This window comes from Pholis gunnellus (assembly GCF_910591455.1).
Source record: "Pholis gunnellus genome assembly, chromosome: 17".
NCBI classification, from domain to species: Eukaryota; Metazoa; Chordata; class Actinopteri; order Perciformes; family Pholidae; genus Pholis; species Pholis gunnellus.
In genome coordinates, this window is record NC_136544.1 from 5,407,963 (window position 1) to 5,429,045 (window position 21,083).

General features: G+C 43.9%; 1 protein-coding gene across 1 annotated transcript; it reads left to right on the forward strand.

Moving 5' to 3' along the window:
- Positions 1–17,438: 17,438 nt before the first annotated feature.
- On the forward strand, positions 17,439–18,627 carry foxd7 (forkhead box D7). The gene has a single exon (XM_079178302.1). The coding sequence runs from the start codon at positions 17,473–17,475 to the stop codon at positions 18,454–18,456; it is 984 nt and encodes a 327-aa protein (XP_079034428.1). The 5' UTR covers positions 17,439–17,472; the 3' UTR covers positions 18,457–18,627.
- Positions 18,628–21,083: the final 2,456 nt, after the last annotated feature.

Here is a 21,083-nt window from a genome sequence, read left to right on the forward strand (position 1 = left end):
GTTTTTTTTTCATATTGAGACTCAATGAGATATTTCTTTGCAGAAGTCCCTCCCCCTGAGGGGAACAAATACTCCTGGTTGACAGATATTAAGATCACATTAAAGCTGGCAGGTGTGAGCACGCACGGCTTTAAAGGTTCCCCCGACAACACTGTAACCCTGTTTTCTTCATTTGGTGCTGGAGATGCTAACCAGAGCTCGTGATTCCTGATAAGATAAGTCAGCCAACTGCAAACAAGTCATGTTTCTCCTCAGGGACGGGGGACGGGGGGGGGCTCTGCCTCCTCACTATCACTTCTTCTGTCTTGTGTCGTAGTTAATCACAAGTCGTATAACATGGCAGGAGAACCCGCTCACGCACCCTTCTCTCGGTTTGTGGGGGGGGGGATTGCTTTCCTAAATAAACTGTCCTTGATTAATGCTCGGTAAAAGCCTCAGAGATCGCCGGGTCGTCCGTCTATTGGGGTAAGAGTGAGATATCGGCAACATTATTATTATTATTATTATTATTATTATTATCATGTGATTATGTGATGCTAACAGGCAACCTACTTCCTCCTTTAAAAACTACAACAACATAAAGAAGACAACAACTTAAAGCTCCCCTGTGTTTTGAGCGGGCTTGCAGAGAGCAGCGTGGGGTTTGACCCAGATTACTGTTTCAGCTTCAGTCACATATTGACTTTCAGCCACAATTCTCATAGTCAGAAGACAAACAGCGTGGCACCTCTGATCTGTGGTTTGTGTTCGGGGGTGGCAAGAGTTTTTCCTCATATACGTCTGTCTTTTCTTGTCTCTGTTGTTTCCTCCTATTTGATCACATGGGCACCTGCTGTTGTGTGTGTGTGTGTGTGTGTGTGTGTGTGTGTGTGTGTGTGTGTCTGAGACACTGAAAAACAGGCCACATTAACAAGCACAGTCTATGTGTCTGCATGTGATTTACCCCAAATGCTAAAACGTAAGCTTGATATGGGCTTATCTCTAACAGATCTTACAAAAGAATAATGCTGTTTGTCATCATCATTTCCCCCCGTCAGCGTGTTTAGTGTCTCTCCCGGACAGCCGAGTGGGAGGAGTGTTTTAAAAAGTGCTATTAGTGGTGTTTCTGGAGAGTATTTTAAGTGTCTTCTATGATGTTTTACTGTTGTGTCGAGCAGCGGGAGTCTGGGAACCGCTGCGGCAGGAATGTTTGGCCTGTATGTTTGAATAAATGTTTGATGCAACCAGAGCCGACTTGTTTTTTTCAAGTGGGGGAAAGTGGCAAATTGTTTCCATATATCCGTATTTACATTTTTTTTGAATAAAGTGGAAAGCATCACAAACCCTCTTCTCTGCTAAACTATGCAACGAAACAAACCACACGGCTTATGCTATCGTTCATTCCAATAGTAGTTGACTGGTTCTTTTAGAAACAACATGCTGCACGTGTTATTAATAAACTGGACAAAAAGTTGCCTTTTACTCATCCAGCAGACACGACACTAGCGAACGAATGTAAGTCCAGTATTCACTCTTCTTTGAGCTCTGTTTTGGTCTCCACCAACTCTCTTAACGTTAGCAGCCAAATGCTATGTTCACTAGCTAGTCGCTAACTTTGTCTGCCTGCAGTTTGGTTGCTGAGCAGGTGGAGTGAATAGGTTTATGAGGGCTTTTTTCATCCAAAACAGCTGCGGTGCTGCTGGAAACGAGGTTGACGAGAGCAAACCAAATTAGTCGTGGGCCAGAAAACCAAAACAATTAGCTGAAAGATACTAAAACACTCTATAAAGCTGGGGAGAACGGCTGAATCTGGTGATGATCCTCCGTGGGTTCATCACTTACCAAGCCCGGATATTCTTTAACTGTGACATTCATCTGGCTGTAAGTACACAGCCTCAGACTTCTAGTGCATTCTGTGGTGATGCTCTCATGCCTGAAGGTGAAACCTCCTACATTTACTATGGTAATGTCCTCCGGCTGCAGGGGGCGAATCAGTCCCTCTGAGCTAAACAGAAACCATGAGACCTTGGTCTGAGGTTTAAAGTGAGTGCAGGTTGGCTCCCATGGAGAGAAACCCTGCTTCACTGTTTTAAATCTTTAACAGTGCACGTGTTTATCACGAATAGTGATACAAATCTTGTTTTTTACTGCGGTGTCAGTCGTCAGACGGTGTAGGGATTTTGTTCTTGCTCGGCGTCTTTGATTGATATGAAAACTACCTGATAAATAACACATGGGGATCACGAACACTGACAAGCAAATGGTCGACTGCTGTCTCTTTACTTCTATCCGGAATTATCCTGTGAAGCGCAGGCAGCAATGTCCCGATCAGCATTGTCAGCTCTGCCACGTGCGTTGTTTTGTCCTGCCTAAAGCCGCTCTGATCCACCGCCAGTCCTGACTCCATGGTTTCTCGTTCCCAACGAGCAAAAAAGCTCTGAATGTTGTCTCAAAATCAGCAACTCAGAAACTGAACCTTTTGTTCTGCCGGGAGCATCAGACCGCCACAGGCAGACAGCAGGACCGCAGCGTTGGTCGCCAGTCATTGTGTGTCCGGCATTGTCGTTTTAACTCTCTTTTTAAAGCTTAATGAACCCAAAACCCCAAACGTTTCAGCAACAGCACGTTCCACTGTGTTTGCCCCAACGGTTATATTATTGTTATCTTCCCCTCTCCCTCCATCGGATGGTTCCCTGACTTCACAGGGCTTCCCAAGTCACACAGCGCCCTGGGCTGTTTGTTTTACGACGGTGCCTTCCGCTCAAGGCTTGCTGTGGGTGGGAAACAGGGAGGGAGAGACGGCGGGAAAAAAAGCATAGAAAAAGAGAAGAAAAGAGTGCATTAAAAAAAAAAGCAGGAGGGAGAAAAAAAAAGGATCCCAAAGAAAGCTCCGAAAAACATGTTGCTTGTGTGACCACTTGGCCTCTCTTTAACCCTAAACTCTGCCGCAGTTTGAAGGAGTTCAAGGAAAATTGAGCCCAAACTCCTAAAAGTTCGCCTCGACCCTGCCTCTGTCACCGGCTCGTCGCTTTTGATGACAAGCAGGAGAGAGATGGAGGATTTCGGGCTCCGATTCACTCTGTTTTCTGAGAAATGTGGAGTTTCGGCTGTGGGCTGCGGAGGCCTGAAGAGGGGTAAGGGACACACACACTTAAGAGGGGTTTGTTGAAAGCGGGTGCCTCCCTCTCCCGCGGTCGCGCGTGGGAGGGGAGGTCACGGACCCACCCTCCCCATCGAGGGCACGGGCTGACGAGGGGGGAAAATAACAGGGCGCACCGGCCCAGGGGGGAACACTGCAGTGCCACCCTCTAATCACAGTCGCCTCACTCACATGTGGACAAAAAGTATATACTGTACATACAATGAAACGCAGCAGAGCACAACCCTGAAAACACATGCCTGTACAGTAAAGACACATTAGAGATGACACATACGCATTGTGGGAACTTTACCGTGGCTTTTGGGGTGAGCTCGTGTTGCAAAGACACATTTTTTTAATTGCGCCCCAAAGCTTTCATGGCGATGGCTGGAATAGTTTGCATGCTTGTAGTGAATTAGTGATGGATTACCCTCATGCATGAACCATACATCAATAAGAGCCTAATTATATGCATGATCCATGATCAAGATACAGAATAATATAACCCATTCACACCCATTCATACACCGCAGGACCAACGGGAGCAATTTGGGGTTAAGTGTCTTGCCCAAGGACACATCGACATGGACTAGCGGAGCCGGGGAGGAATGTTACTTGTTTTGTTGTATTCCTCTTATTTATAATTATTTTTATATGCGTCCCTATTTTTCGGTTTCCCCATTTAGTCATATATTCATCGCTTGGTACTTTTGGGTCTGATAAACTTATATATAAACTCTGTAAGTTTATCCACATTATGACTCCAATTAAAAGATTTAAGCCACAAACAGATACAGATAAACAATATTTATTGTCAAAATGAGCAGTGTGGGAAACCCCCGCCGACACAGGGAGAACCTCCACACAGCAACAAGAGCCCAGGTTGGTGTGACCCTGACCCTCTCGCTGTGAGGCCACAGTGTTAGCTGAGCCACTGTGCGGCCCTTCAGACTGCTGACAGAGGACAGTGCTGCTCGCCTCCTCCCCCTGCAGCTGCTGGTGCGCCCCCTTATGGGACTGAGCGCCATCAGAAAGATGGCATCCAGTATACCTGCCAGTATAGCTCTACCTGCCAGCCGAGTCAATAAGTTTGTGATGTGGGCTTGCCAAGACCGGACAACTGGGTACTGCATTCATATCACAGACTCCTAAAGGCACCTGCCGCAGAACTTCTTCTTGGTGTTTTAGGTGTCCGGGCAGAAGCCTTCAGTAACGGGGGGAGATCCTCCATTGTCTGTTTCAGCAGTTTCTTTGTGTGGGAGACCCACTCCTCCTGGTTTTTCCATTTTCTATACGATACCTACTAGTATTCAGTCGTTGGGTAGTTTCTGGTGGGACATCTGATCCTCAATCTGAGAAGCTGTGACGTGTCCTGCTGATGAGTTATCGATTCTAGATTCCCAATTTTATGTGACACAAAATTATTTCCCAAACAACCCCCCCCCCCCCCCCCCCCCCCCGAAAAAAAAATATTGCTTAGGGGTCACTTGATAAATCTGAGTCATGGAATGACTGGGAGAAAGACAAAAAAGTTAAGTTTCTCTAGTATTTGCTTTTTTGTATTATATTTCATAATTTGAAAAGTTGACAAATGAATGCAGGAGAGTAAAATTACAATATTTCCCTCTGAAATGTAGTGGATAACAAGTATGAAGTAGCATCAAATGCAAACACAATTCCTCAAAATTGTAATTTATTACAGTATTTTTTACCACTGCCCATAACGCATAACCTCCTCGTAGATTTTTTTTTTTGGGAAATACTTTTAATAAAATCTTTTACATTTTACAAAACTTAAATACCAGTAGGCTACATTACCAGTATGTTGACTCTTGCTCATTTGGCTAGCTATCGTATTAGCAGTTAGCTCTCCAGCTACAGTAGTTTACCAACCGTCACTATTTTACCAAGCCTCTAGAAATAAAATATTTGATGTGATGATGAATTTTGCTCAGCCACTTAATGGTTTGAACCATCCTTGACGTGTGTCCATACACACACACACACACACACACACACACACACACACACACACACACACACACACATTCCTGCAAACCTCACTGGTTGACGTTGTGCCACATTAACGACACGTCCTTCCAAACAGAGCGCGGCCCTTTAAATAGACCACTGGGATTGAAACATCACTCACATGTCACTGTGGTCAGAGAAAATATTTTTGCATCGACAGAGCTGATATATGACCACTCAGGCTTCAAACGGATTTGGTTTATTTGAACTTGCAGTCTGTTTTACTTCCCATTCACATGACTCCTCTCATAAACTCAGGGGTTTAAAAAGATGCGGGTGAAAGAAAGAAAAAAAGACATTCTGTCTTTTCACAAAGCTCGAGTTGCACAAAAGAAAGAATTCAGTAGAAAAAGATGTAGATCCCATGTAGCTGGTGCAGCGTGTGAGGGATTTCGGTATCGTGTGATTGAGGCTTAGCTGCCAAGCACCGAGGGGGCAGGAGGCTAAAAGCACAGATTCTCTTTGATTACGTTTGTGTGTGTGGATACATGCGCTTGGTGTGTTTTTAAAAGAGTGTGTATCTTGGGAATGGATGAAAAAGAGTTGGTTTTTGTTTGGCTCGGATTGATTTGTGACTTTCCCCACTCGCTGCTGGGAGCCGCTTGGTAAAATCCATTATAGTCCGTGACCACTTGAGCAGGCCGGACAGCTTCACACATTGTGTGCATCATCGGCTCCTTTCAGATGATTTATTTCTGCTCAGGTCCTGTCTGACATCTTTATTGTCAACATTTGGTACGACTGTTAACACGACCATATTCTTCTTCTTTTTTCCCTCTTCTTAGGGCTCAAATTTCCTAAGACTTTATCATGAGGTCAGTGGTGAAATGGCTTCAGTGTTTCGTGTGTTGGTACTGTAGTGTGTGTGTGTGTGTGTGTGTGTGTGTGTGTGTGTGTGTGTGTGTGTGTGTGTGTGTGTGTCAGTGTTCAACCCTAACGTGATCAGATGAGACCAGAGTGAGGTCCAGACTGTCTGCAGGAATTCTCCTCTGAACCACGGGGAAGATTTATGGGTACCAGGGGTGCAGGGGGATGATCGCTCCGCTCAATGTCTTCATTGTGCTGAGAACATGTGTGGCACTGGGTGAAACGAGGTGCATGAAGGGGATTAAAAGGGAAAACCCAGACACATGCACACGTAAGCCTGGAGAGCACGTACAACACACAAACACGATAAAAATACCTTCACAGGTCAGATTTAAAAGCTTCTCTCAGGCTTTCAGGAGAGTTGTGAATATTAAGCTTAGATTTCAGCATAGAGTGAAATGATAACGGGTTGAAATGTTCGACAAATGAATGACTCAATTCTGCATTTAAAACCCCAGGAAGAAATAGATTTATGGTAACAATTTTTTCATACATTTTTGTTGGCTGAAAAGTGTTTGCTCAACTCCATGTGCAGGCCAGAAAATGTAAACATTGAGTTTACGAGACTAAGGAGCATATGCACAAAAGGATTGCGTAGCTTTTGCGGTCGCTAAACCTTCACAAATATGACAAAAAGAAACCTCAAAGCACCCGCAAAGGGTGAAATGCACGGTCCCTAACTGTGCTGCCAAGCAAACAGCTTCTCGGTGCTCATGTGCTATTTCTATGTTTTATATGAGGTATTTCAATGAGGTAATATGCATATAGTCGGCACAAACTTGGCCCCTCTCTATGCATATGAGCCTGAATGCAAAAACAGTCCAATTCACAAAGATCGGTGGCAAAAGCCACACGCAGTTACTACGAAATTAAGAGCGACTGAAGCGCATTGATCAGATGTGTAACACTGAGACTTTCCAGTGATCATAGAATATTAAATCCCAAATACGTATTTCATTTCATTCCCTGGAGTTTTGAGGAATGCCTCTGCACCTTGTCGGTCAGGACCTGCAGCTCGCAGGGTGACACTTTTTTTTCTTTTTCTCTCTGCCATTGTTCTGCTTACTGTGTTCTTGGCGCTACGGCAACATTTATACTTTGCCACATGAATGCTTCTTAAGCTACGCAACCCATTCAAAAACTTGTATAGTCACAGAGCTGAGAACAGGGCTGTTTTTCTAAGCTTGTCATTTTTGGAGATATGTGGTTATTGCCACACCGTGACTTAGCCTAATACTAGCATCAAATATTAGCATTTTCACTGACAATGTACAGAAGACAGCATGTGACATGAGCCAAGATCCCACATTTTCATACAAGATTAATGAGTCTAATAGTTTGGTTTGAGACAAAATACCTGAAGAACTAATGACATTCCCATCAGCCTCGGCTGTCACCTTGTGTTTACTGCTAAATAGCTCATTATAGCATGCTAACATGCTACACTAAGATGGTAAACATGTTAATCTGCTAAATATCATCATGTTGGCATTGGCTGTTAGCATTTAGCTCCAAGCACAGCTGTGTATAGCCTCAACGAGCAGCTAGCGTCACTGTAGACTCTTATTGTTATTTAAATATTGCTTTATTCAATATTCTTAATTTAAAGTTACAATTTTGGTTTAGTTGGCATTAGCTTGGCCTTTGATGTGATCGGTGGAAAACAAGATTTACAAACAATATTAATGTATAGATTAACCTTTTCCATAAGCTTTATTTTTGATCTACCATAGTTTTGTAACAGCAAGCATTATTTATTTTCATATGTATGTATGTTACCAATAGATTAATCAATGTGTCTGGTTTATATAAATGTGAGTTTACATAAACCAGTTCCTGGTTACAGTTCCTCTCAAGATTTGACTTGTCCTTCATTATGTCACCGACTCTCCCAAATTCTTCCCCATTCCCTCGTGCGAAACTGTCAAGTAAAGCCAAAAGCAGGACTGTGTCTTTAAAAAGATAGAAATCTGTCTAACTGCCAAATGGTTTCACAGCTTGGAAGGCCAAGACACAAAAGATAAGCATCCTTCCCTTTCATTCCTGTTTTTTCTGGCTCGTCAGTCCGTTGGACATGGCAACAAGACGTTCGGACACTGGAGCCTTTAGGAAATTCACTCTTCATAATTGGCATATCTTTGGTCACGTTCATAGCCAAAGTTCAAAAATGTTCCCACGCACACAAATGATTGGCTTACCAACCTCTAAAGCCTCAGTCAATAATCTGTCAAAGCTTGTCGTAGATCATTCTCTCTCTATCTGAAGACAGTTGGAAATGTTCCAGCGGCATCCCGTGAGGAATAGTAGGTCCTTGTGCAACTACGCGGGGCTTGTCAGAACCTGCATGCCCTTTGTCACTAACATATTGCGATGTGTCAGTGTCAGAATGATGGATGGATACGCCTATTGGTTTTAATCTCTCCAGATCGAGTTCATATGTCCAGCAGTTATGTGTGGCTACGTGAGTGAACACATGCTTGTATGTCAGGTTTGCGTAGGGGGCTAAGTGGGCAGGTGACCTGGATTTCCCATCATAGGTCGCTCATCCCCAGGAAAGAGAAAGGGAAGCTGCTGTTAGTCAGTCAGCATATATTCCCATCACTGATCATCAGTGCTGTGACAATCTGTAATCACCCCCCCAAACACACCTCAAGGGATTTGTCGGCGAACGCACTGCTCCGGCCACCTGCGGTGAAAGTTCACATGCTATTTGCAGAGCTCAGTTTCCCCTCTGTCAGATGTTATGTCCCCAAATTTAGATGCTCAAAAAGATTAAAAAACAATGACAGTGTCATGTCAGCAAAACCAACAGCGATTTTCCAATTGCAGCCAAAGATACATTAGCAAAAGTGTAAGAAATGTGAATTTATCCGCTCTACCATGAGCCGCAAACGTTAGCATGTCGCGCTAACTAGCTTACTACCTGAAGTAGCAAACTGGCATTGTGATTATTGAAGGTCAGGGTCAGTTCATACTACATTATTTCGCGGGGTTACAGGCTACATTCTTTTAAAATAAGTTCCATTCACGACTGGCACATTATTGTAGTATTTCCCAACAGTGCCTGTCCTGGATGCTATCAGAGCGTACAGGCTAATTAGCAGCTCTGTCATGCTCAGTTGGATTTAGGGAAGTTTACACTCCCAGCAACCCACGTCAAGCTCGTAATGTGGACTCCAAACTCTACGCTAATAAAGGAATTATAACCTCACGCTTGTCCAAGGATGTCAGCTAATCAGCAAAACAGGATTATGTGAGAGCAAAATGGCCGTTTGAACTTACATTTTCCAGGGCTAACTATCTCTAAACTGCAGTGCAAGATGTCCTCTACCTGGATCATCAATTGCTGACTTTATAGCTGGGACATGTAGCTTTAACTTGATACCATACATGTAGCCATTAAGCTTTTTACAGGGTTCTCGTTTGAAAACAAGTCAGCTGGAAACATTAGAAAGTCAGACATAGTTGGCTTAATTAGCTAGCGTTATATAGCTACAGCTGATCTACTATCAACTCAGCTGGAAAAATCAATGGAGCGGCTGGAAAGGAGAAAAGAGTAGCAACACTAACAAAGCGGGAGGGCGGGGATTAGTGAACTGTCAAACACTATAACAATTTTTCTGTCACATGCATTAAATACAGTTTAGCTTTGTGGTGCTAATCTTGCATGTCAAATGTTTTAAACCCAAGTGACTTTAAGGGAATCATTTGCTCTTGAATCAGAGTGAGGAAATCTGCTTCTCCCTCTGAGAGAACCCTGAAAACTCACTTACGTTCCTCTTTCAACGAGATGCCATTCAGCTCAACAAGAGATCTGGAGCAATGTGGGCCAGTCTGCATGACTTACGTCTTACATTGTCCATGTAATGTGGGCCTCCTGCCATGGAACATACTATGGTGCAGTACGGTACTTATGGGTTTGCATGAATTCACCGGAGAGCAGCATGAAAAATAACTGGGACCATCCGTCATCTGTCATCCTGCCTGCACATTTCCAACTGCAAGCAGTCTCAATCCAACAAAAATACATGCTCAAGACATTAGTTGTGAAAACAGTAGAGTGGGCCCAATTTCAACCACGTATGAAACAAATACGAACTATTGTGCATGTGAATCCGTCCACGTTCCACCTGTGTGTTCACAGGCCGTACCGCTGCCGTCCGAGGGTGTCAAGGAGGTCATGGGACGGCAGCCGTGTTTTGGCACAGCGGGGCCTCCGAAACATGTGGAAACATCTGAGAGAGAGAGACACCAGGTGGGTTTTCCTGATGGCATGCCAATGAAGGAATGTATCTGTCAGCGTTGAACTTGTCCGTCGGGAATCGCCCCTGGTATGTGTTAGCATCACAGCTGAAGGTGTCGGGATCAGATGGCAGAGCGAGACTGGTGTGTGTGTGTGTGTGTGTGTGAGAGAGAGCTATACACATCCTGCAGCATAAACCTGTATAACCTGCATGGTACATCAGTCTGGGTGTACATGCATTTATCTATATGAAGATTTGTGAGACAATGAGAGTTGGTTTTGATAAAAAAAAAGAAGTATGATAAAAGAATTAGTGCATATAAAAATGTTCCTAAATAATCCATTATTATTTGTATTATCAGATTAGATCAGAACCTTACATTAGAACACGTGTCTTTATTTAATACAATTCAAATAGGATACTCTCGCTCCTTTACATCCCTGTGTGCATATGCGTCTTTTCTGTCAGAGGAGTGGTGATGGATTATGAAGGGGCCCCTGCCGGCTCTTAAAATGTAGCAGTCTGACCTCTAAATACACACCAGGGCACCCTGGGGTCGTGCCCCCCCCCCCCCCCCCTTCCTCCCCCGGGGTGCCCTGGGACCAGTTGCTGCATGGGCCCTCTCTACTCACGAGTAGGGCAGGGGGGGTCGTAGCATGTGACCCAGCCACTTGCTTCAGATGTCAGGGGAGTAATTTACTGTGGCGCTCTCATGTCACCAAATGTCACACCTCCACATCAGGAGAGATACGTGTTTCTTTTCTTCTCTCCTTCTTGCAGCTGTTTGGAAAATGTGCGCTGCGAGCATAAGTGGAGGAGTTTCAGACTAAGCAAACCATCTCACGTTTTTTTTGTTTTTTTTAAAGGATTACTACAACCAGGTGGTCCGTTCCCACTGATTTCTCAAACCCAAACCTTGGAAAGCCTCATGAAAGTGAGAGCATGGCCGCAGCCCTGACGGTTGTGTGTTTATACACTGGATCGTGGAGTGTCGTTGCCCGGACTCACCGCCATCATCCGCCCCGCTTACGTCACAGAACCTCCACGATTCAGATCTTGTCTTCTTTCCATTTCTCAGGAGATTCTAGTCCAAACAAACTCCCGTCATACCAGATGCTTTTTTTTTTTTTTTTGCCTCCGTTTCCACTTTGGACAAACTGTAACATGCTGTGAAAACAATGCCAAGTCAAAGATGATGACAGAAGATTAGCGTCTGAGGCTGCAGGAGGGACAAAACATGAAGTAAACAGGGTTTGAAAAACAAGTCTGTATTGCAGCGGTTGTGTCATCCTCTCTCTCTCTCCATCAAAAGGGCCTGTAAAGCCCGTGTCTCCAACTCCTGTAACTTCTTCATTACACGCAGTCAACGCGGTATGTGCTGAGCTAGAAAACACAACATCTGCATTCCTTCCATCCTTTAAGCCCCGTATCTGACTTCAGCTCAGGGTCGAACACGACACTGCAGACAGACCGCTGCTGTCAGTCCCGATAGAAAAATAGTGTTGGGAATGTATAGCGTTGAGTTACGCGGGATTTCAGTGTCAAGGCGTTCAGGGAGGAAAAAAAAGAAATGCTCACTGAGGTCAGCAGAGCACTGATGCATTCTGGCCGACATGCAGCGTGTTTCTGTGCCTGTCAAGGCATTCGGTTCACTTGTCTGCGTAAATGTGTCTGAGGTAAACTCCACACCAGACGTAGATGTAGATGTACCCACTGGGGATATGAAGGACTTGTGTCAGCCCAGGTTCTATGAGCTTAGAAGTGGATGTAATTCAAAGTTTCTTTGGTCGCCAGAAAGTCGAATCTTATTGTTGGTGGAACGGTGCCCTCTACTGGAAAAATCAAGGAACTCTTTAAATCGTTCTAAGTGAGTCAAACTCAACATTTACCAGAAGTTGGAGGAGATTTAGTTCAGCTCTGAGCACTCAATACTTGGCATCACAATAGTAAATAATTATTATATGATGTCATCGTAAAAACGGAATTGTGTGATCAACATCCTGCTAACTTTCTGTGTCCGTACACAGACGTTTCTCTTTTCTCCTCCTTAGCGGCTGTCCCCTCCGATACGTCAGCCAAAGAATTATTAGCACATAATTCAACATGTTAACACCTTATGAGAGTTCAACCGAGGATCAAGACTCATTTGATCTGGGTTTGTGTTTTCCTGTTGAGGCTGAACACTAACAAACCACAAAGTGGAAGTCGTCTGAGATTAACATAGACCACATGTTACCTCATAAAACCGTCTAATTCACTTCAGTGTAATAATCTGATCATTAATTGGTGGCTCAATGTAAAAGAGAAACATTATGTTTGTCAATCCAGAAAGGCTCATCACCTTAACGAGCTCAACGATTATGATTTAAATTTAGATGACGCTAGTAAATAGTTTAATTGAGGTGGTTAGCCTCTCAAATCCAGAAGTGTCTTTGTTTCTGATCAGTTTAGTTAGTAATAGAGCTTTTTCATAGCGGACATTTTGACTCACAGGTGTTAAGTACGTAACATTAACGACGGCTCTGTGCCATTTAGGTGTCCCAGTGAGCGTGCACAATTCCAGGACCTTGGAACATGTAAGTGGAATGTATGATTAATGTTATCAATGATACCTGCACACTAAATGTAACGGCTTCAGGTGTGTAGGCCTATTCTGTTTGTTTTTAATGTTAGCGGGGGTGATTTTAGGTTCACCTCAGATACAAACGGCTGCGTATAAATTGAAGTAATTATATCCAGTTAACTAATCAAATTAAGTTTGTTGAGAAGTGTTGTTTGCATACATTCCAGCAAGCATTGTATGAATGTGAACTCTCCAGAATAACGTGCTGTTTCAGTCAACGTACAAGGCAGCTTATAGTTTTCAATTAACTTCATTGTTTGTCACACTTTTACAAGACAGCCCCAAATCCGGATGAACTGCCATTTCTACCGTTTTAACCCGCTAAACTCTTGAAACAACCCCGTCAAATACCATCTAAACTAAAAATGTATCAAAATATCATTAAATGAATGAATGTCTTATTGGTTTATCTAACAGGAATGGTGCCCAAAAGCGTTGTTGAGTGTGCCAGAGTTAACAAAAGGCTGTCTAATAAATGTAATGAATTATATCCAATCAACAAAAAAAACTATATTATTAGCATATGTCCCAGCATACATTGTATTCAGGTGAACTGGCCACAATGCTAAATAAGACATCCTGTTTCAGTCAATGTACAAGGAAGTTTATATCTTTCTAGTTGAAGTTACGTCATAGTTTGTCCGACTTTTGCTAAATAAAATGAGCTCAAGTCAGGCTAATCTGCTAACTGTTTTGTATTTATGCTTAGTTTGAACCTATTAAACTCTTCAATTCACCCTCACATAAATGAAATGATTTCACATAAGCTTTGAAAACTTTTAATATTACAAATCCAAACTTTACGAAGCCAATATGTAGCCTACTGTGTATTTGCTTGTTCCAATAACACCACACTGCAGCTGTCAGCTTCCATGATGCTAAAACTGGGTGAAATATCAGTCCAAGGGGCCTGTGTTAGATTATTACATCAAATCAATCAATCAATCAAAATGTATTTGTATAGCACATTTTAAAATACAACAAAGGTTGCCCAAAGTGATGGATAAGCAGTCATACAATCAAAGACTGGATTAATAAAAGTGACATTAAAATCAAGACAAACTGACACAAATCACACAGAAGTGCCTTGTTAAGGCGATAGGCCAGGGAAAATAAATAGGTTTTTAAACGGCTTTTAAACATTGGTAAGGTGGATGACAACCTAATATGAATGCGGAAGCTTGTTCCAGAGCTTAGGGGCAGCAACAGAGAAGGACCCGGGTTGTCATTTTTGTTTTGGAACAACTAAAAGTTGTTGGTCGACAGACCTTAAAATAGAAGTCAATACTGGAATTTAGAATATGAACTCAGTGTGTTTGAACAGCGGCCACGTACATTTGTAAAATAGACTTATAGTCGGTGTGACACTGTTTAATTTAAAGGTTAAAAACAACCAAAATACACTGAGCTAGCTAAAAGCGATACAGGCTAACAGAGCTGACCTGCCTTCATGAATGTTAGTGTTCAGTTCAGGCTGAAGCCGCTTTAGAAACTGCATTCGTGTTGCTGTTGTTTTAATATTTGTTCACAAAATGAGCTGTCCTGCTCTGAATTGGCCCTTTTGTCGCGAGGCTCTCTTTATTAGAGGCGTTCCATTTTCCCCTCCGCGAGATGGCGCCACGCAGTCAGCGCGTGCCACCGTGCTGTGCGTTTGATACGGACGTGTCATTCCTCATCAACCTATACTCCGACGAGTGTTGAGGAAAGTGGCTTCAGACAAGAGCACAACGAGACGATGACACACAGAGAGCAGGTTGCATCGCTTTTGTTATGTTATGGAGCCGTTTGTCAGCCAATAAATAACGTGTTAATGAGCAGCTCAGCTCGTGAAATTTACACGTGTAGCCTATCCTCCCCAAAGAAACTCTCTCTCTCTCTCTCTCACACACACACACACACTCTCTTTCTGTGTGAGTGTGTGTGTTGCAGATGTGTTTGGCTCAGCACCTCTCCGTTGTCTGACTGCGTTTCATGGAGTTATGATTCATGATACCTTAAATTACACGTTATATTATTGTCCACCGCGCTGCCAAGATTTTAAGGGAATCAAGATGAGAGAGGGGGGGGCATTGTGTGAAAACAACCTCAGCCTCTTTGAAGCCGTTTCAACGTCTCCCAATGAAAAACACGCTCATTCTTTTTTTTTTTTTTCTTTTTCTTTTTTATCGCTCTCTGAATCATGCGAACGGCTTGAAGTTTTCACTGAGATAAGAAAACATTTTTTAACTGAAGTAGCCCGTAACAGCTCCATCTAACCCGGTTCCGTGACCTGCGCGGATGTAGGTTCATTTATCCAGAATGATCCGGTGAGATCCCCGCAGGCCCGTTTAGTTCCTGCCAAATCGTGTTATTACACCGAGTCCTTGGTGGCTACTCGCTCTCCAAACGTGTTCATCATCTGCGGTGCAAAACAAATAAGATCTCCGCAATGGTTGTTTTTGTTAGATAGCGGGTTTCGTTATTGTTGGAATGTGTGCGTAATATGGCTTCTGGGTGAAGAAGAAGAAAAGGCCTTATTGATTTGAGCGGTTCCATATTTCCTCTTTTCATTTAAGAAAAAAAAAAGCATTAAGAAAAAACACCTGCGACTGCGGGGCCCGAATTTAATGGCGCATAGCTTTTATGATGGGGGTTCTTATGAAATTACCAGAAATAAAAAATTGGAGGCCATATCTGTAAATTTCGACAGCTGCGTGCATGTGCAGGAAAGTTTGGTGCATTTAGTCACGGTTCTGAAAATGTCCATCACCGTCCCCCCCATGAGTCGTTTGTTCCCTTCAATGTCTCACGTGATGTCGGTCGCCGTATATAGCGCCATACCTCGAGCTTGTGCAGCGATTTGACGCTCCCGCGCTCTCGTCTCATTTGGAACCACACAACGCGCACGAGGGGGTGCCTGGTTCCAATCTGAAGACATGCGTGATGAATTTGGGGAAATCATCTGCAGCTTTGCTGGTACCATAGAGAGCCCACCCAGCCCGGACCCAGTCCCTCCCCCCCCCCCCCCCCCCCCCCCACTCTGCCCCGAGGTATCAATACGATTAGAGGCAGGAAATGTGGGAATCCCCAACAAAGGGCTCCATCATTAAACACAAACAACCAGAGGCCTCCCAACAATACCAAGAGCGCCCTCCTCTCCGCACTTCTCTTTTAAGTCTGAGCGAGTGAAAATCTATTACTTTCATCCCAATATCACCACTCTGCTTCCAGTCGCCCATTTTTAAGGAAGATAATCCAACTGGGGGGGGGGGGGGTTATGGCGGACTTTGATAGGTTCGCGTTAAAGTGGAGAACATAGAGTGTAGAGTTTCTAACCCCATAGAGCTCAGGTTATACAGGCTGCAACATCAAATGTTATTTCTTCTCCATTTCACACATGGTGATATTTATCGATACGGTTTCTCTCAGGAGAAACGAAAGCCCGAGTGCAACAAGGCGCGTATTCAGGTCATTCAAATGAGTCACCGTTGTGCAGGCGACGCGCGGTTATTATTTTGTCAGGCCAGCGGCAAAATCAACAGCGTCTGAAAACATGTAACTGTGCGTCAAGTGTTTGCCCAAAGAGCGGCTACAGAAGCCGTGGAGCGGGATTAAGGCCTAAATCCCTGCCTCGCGTAGAGAAGCGTTTGGGGCCCCCCCCCCCCCCCTTTAGTCTTTTAATTCAGGATGCTGATCTAATGTCATCAAAGTGTATCATCTGAAATTAAAATATGGTATTTTCTTATCTTATTAGATTACAGTTTTCCCCTCCTAGTTTTTGGGGTGAGTGTAAAATGACCAAAAAAGGCTTATTTTTTAACAAATAGTTCTCCCTTTTTTAATACAGAATTAAAAATATGTTAAGGAAAATATTGAATAATAATAATAACAATAAGGATTAGCAATACATTGAATCATTTTGAGGACACTATAATAATAGCTTGTAATTTAGAAGTCAAATAAAACCTTTTTGACGGATGCCTGTGGGCTAGAGACCAAAATCGCTCTTATTCCACTTTGTCTTCATTTTCCTCCCATGTGGCCTATTGTTAGTCAACATCAAAGTCAACAACTCCTCTCCAAAAATAGATTTTCCTGCCCATAAGGATGTTTTCCCTGAACGGCTCTCTAGCGTCCGCGTGGACTTGGCACTGATGCGCCGATGATGAGAGAGCACCGTGGGAGGCTGGTACGGGCCTCCTTGGTACCCTTCGCGTCGTTTTCATTGGTCAGGATCCTGTTTCCCTTCGTGCCTCAACGTGACATCACATCCACCAGACCCGCAGGAAAGCAACCGAGGTTACAGATGATGCTGGACATCTCGGAGGACGCGCACGCTTTTTTTTGCGCTTCACGCACAAATCACTCGCTGAGCGCTCCTTTTCAGCGCAAATAAGCACCGAAATACAACGGACATCAACACTTGCGGTATGCAGAGTTTGTTTGTTGAAAAGTAGGAGGAGGGTTGCGCTCGGATTTTCCCTTTTTTTAATTTGGTGAATGGAGATGAGTCGTGCGTAAAGAAATCTGTTCATCGCGTTAAAGAGAAGAGCCGTCACTCCCCCACCTGTTGGCAGGTGGTGCTGGCTTTCACCCCGCGGGCATCTACTATGACATTGGGTTTGGAAATCATGGAGGATATTGTTATCGACGTAGTAGGGGAAGGACTCAAAGACAGCGGCGAGGAGCAGCTCTTACCTTTGGATGAGTCGCGGAGCGAGCAGGAGCGCGGCGCAGAGACTCTCAGCAGCCGGAGCAAAGAGCGGGACACTTACAGCCCCGAGCCGGAGTGTCCTTCTGCGGCCAAGAGCAAAGGTCCCGCGTCGGTGAAGCCTCCGTACTCTTACATCGCCCTGATAACCATGGCCATTCTGCAGAGTCCGAAGAAGCGGCTCACCCTCAGCGAGATATGCGACTTTATCAGCCAGCGCTTTGCGTATTACCGGGAGAAATTCCCCGCGTGGCAGAACTCCATCAGGCACAATCTGTCGCTGAACGACTGCTTCATAAAGATGCCCCGGGAGCCCGGGAACCCCGGGAAGGGCAACTACTGGACGCTGGACCCCAACTCCTCGGACATGTTCGAGAACGGGAGCTTCCTGCGGCGGAGGAAGCGCTTCAAGCGGCAGCATTTCCGCTTCGACCCGCTCAAGGAGCAGCACCTGGAGCCCAGCGGACTGCACGGCTTCGCGCACGGCGCCTACGGGTTCAGCGCGGCGGCAGCGGCGGCTCTGCAGCTGCCCGGTCTGGAGATCTACCCGTACCTGCATCACCACGCGCACTCGCCGTGCGGGCCCGCTGCCATCCCACCTGTCAGCAGCATCCTGCCGGCGCTCTCCAGCTTCTTCTCCCGCGGCGCGCTCACGGCCAAGGCTTTCCTCCAGGCGCAGCCCGGCATTGAAGGCTTCTCCCCGGCCCAGTGCACCGCGTACTCCTCCCCTCTGACCTCCGGCGCTGCCTACGCGTCCCCCGCGCTCTTCCACCCCGCGGCGGCTCCGCACTTCCTCAGTTTGCACCAGGAGTATCAGAAATTACAGACTCAGCGTGGCACTGTGGAGTTGGCCAAACACATCCACGCTGCCAACAATGAATAATGATCAGTAACGCCGGACTATGAACTCGTGTTTTTCTCAGGTAACAGAGACCTTTTAAGCAGATTTTTTTTCTCCAGCGTCGGAAGTGTGATGAATCTGCTTTCAAAGAATGTTGTAGATATGTTTTAAAAAATCTCCTCCTTTTCACTTTTATGGCAAAAAAAAATTTCTTCCAGCAGACGTGTTTTTTTATTTTGATCTTGAATTATCTTCATTTTTTTTATATTTAAATGACGAGTTTCCTTTATTTTCTGGAAAGAAATAAAAGTGAATATTTAAACCTTGCGTTCAGTTGTATTTTGTGCAAATCCACGAGGTGATATAAAGCTGTTTATTTATCTTATGGAGGGTCTAAAAGACACCAGACTTGCTATTAGATGTCACGTGTTTACTCTTTTTAATATCAGCTCCTGGGTTTTGACTAATTCTGATTTAATTAAATAATTCATTTGACCTTGATTCGTAATCTTAGCAATAACCCGAAATGACCTTTACTCAAAGGTTAAGAATTACAGACAAACAAGATGGGACAACACAGCCAAAGAAATAGCATAAAATCATCGGGGAAGAATAATTTGAGACTGAAAGCTGAGGCCTAACAGTCTAAAAATGAGATTCACTTCCGCTTCAAATAATCGATCAAATAAAATACAAACACGGTAACAAAATACATCTTTTCATTTCAGTTTAGACGCTGATTCGCATCAATTACTGAGACGCTTAAAGCGTTATTTAATGTGTATAACATGCTTGTATAATATTATATTGCATGTTAGAAATGACGGGAAAAGCAGCATTATGCTGCACGTTGGACAGACCAGGTGTCAAGGTCAAAGTCTGTAACACTTTGGGATGAAACCTTAATATGACTAAAGCTCCACGATCAAAACCCTCAGCAGGACATCTGTGAGCAGCTGAAGTTAAACGTGCGTGTGTGCGTTCATGGATATAACGCTGAAAGTAGACATGGCCATAATTGCCTTATTTCGCAGGGCCACACACACACACACACACACACACACACACACACACACACACTCTCCTGCTCCCGCGAGAAAATCTGTACAACACATTGTCAAAGTTCTCATGTGTTCAATCATATATATCATAAAACCTCCACACACGTTTTTAGTACATCACTCATTATTTATTTTATTAATATACGTCAAGTAGAAAATATGTTGGTCGACTGTTTTGCTATTTCTGATTTGGAAGTTTGAAAAAGATGTCATTAAGTCCTGTTTGAGAAGAAAATCATGGATTTTAAAGAGGTAACTTCCTCCTCATTTATATTATGGACTGATGCAACAATTATATATTCATTTTATTCTTAAAAAAAGAAAGAAAGAACCCAACAATTCAGTTTATTAATAACTCCAAAGTTAATATTTGTAGCTTAGAAATTGTCAACATTGTACAGAGGATTCCAAGCAGCCTGATATATAACGGGTTTATTCTTCCATTTACATCCTGGTGTATAAAGGTTGAGCTGTTTAGAAAGCTGAATCAAATTCATCTTAATTAAATCAAACCATAATCCATCATCTAACTAAAACAAATACGCTAATAACACACACACACACACACACACACACACACACGCACACACACACACACACACACACACACACACACACACACAGGATAAATCAGTAGTTTACCAAATCTGCCCCAAAAACTCTCCGCCCATTTCTCCGTGCTACTAATTTCAGATTATCCCATTTATTTTGTCCTCTCGTCTTTTTTCCATTTGAGTGGAGAATGACAGTAGTTAAATAATTCTGGGTTTCGGAGCATGGAAGTATTTATTTAATTCTATTTCGAGTCATGCTTTAGATGGATTACTGCTCTGAAGCTCTTGGACGGGCCTGATGGATCACACCACACACTCAGTCCTTTAGCAGACTTTGGCACCCAGTGAGGGCCTGAAACAAATAAAAAGATTGTTACCTGATGGCGAGCTGCTAAGCAAGAAGAGCACACTTTCTCATTGGCTTCCCTTCGCTCCATTCAGGGAGATTTCTTTTTACAGTTGGGCCCCGTTTTTCATCTAATTCAATCTGTTTTGAGGTTTTATATATGTTCTTTTTTGTTACAACCAAATGTCTGATATTTGCACTGCTAATCTTAAACAGTGCGGCGAGAGCTGCGGTTCAAACTGATCCGACATGAGATTCACATCGTACGCCGCCGCACCACTTCTGCTATTAGAACCTATCTGATTGGAAAAACCAAACACACAGTCGAACGTGTTTCGTTGTTGCTTTTTTTTTCTCCACTCAGTTTCAGTGCTTGGATTGTGTGCGAGTTAAAATGTCACAACTAAATATGGACATGCGATATAGAGCAGGGCTGTAACTCTCTAACTGAAATGTGGGAACCATGGAAAATCTACCATGTGATCCACACAGCGGGCAATAAGTCCACGTGCACAATCACACACACACACACACACACACGTAAACAGGATGTGTCACTTTGGTGCAGCTTGATACGATTGAACATCGTGGTCAGGAAAGACACAACAATGTTAATCGTCCTTAAAGGGCATCAGAGGAAGGAGAAGACATCTTTGTCTTTGTGACTGATTTGCAGACAAGGAGGGGGAGAAGCCGGTGCACCTGATA

What these genes read in the sequence shown, in the direction of transcription:
- foxd7 (XM_079178302.1), top strand. Translation starts at nt 17,473, where the DNA reads ATGACATTGGGTTTGGAAATCATGGAGGATATTGTTATCGACGTAGTA.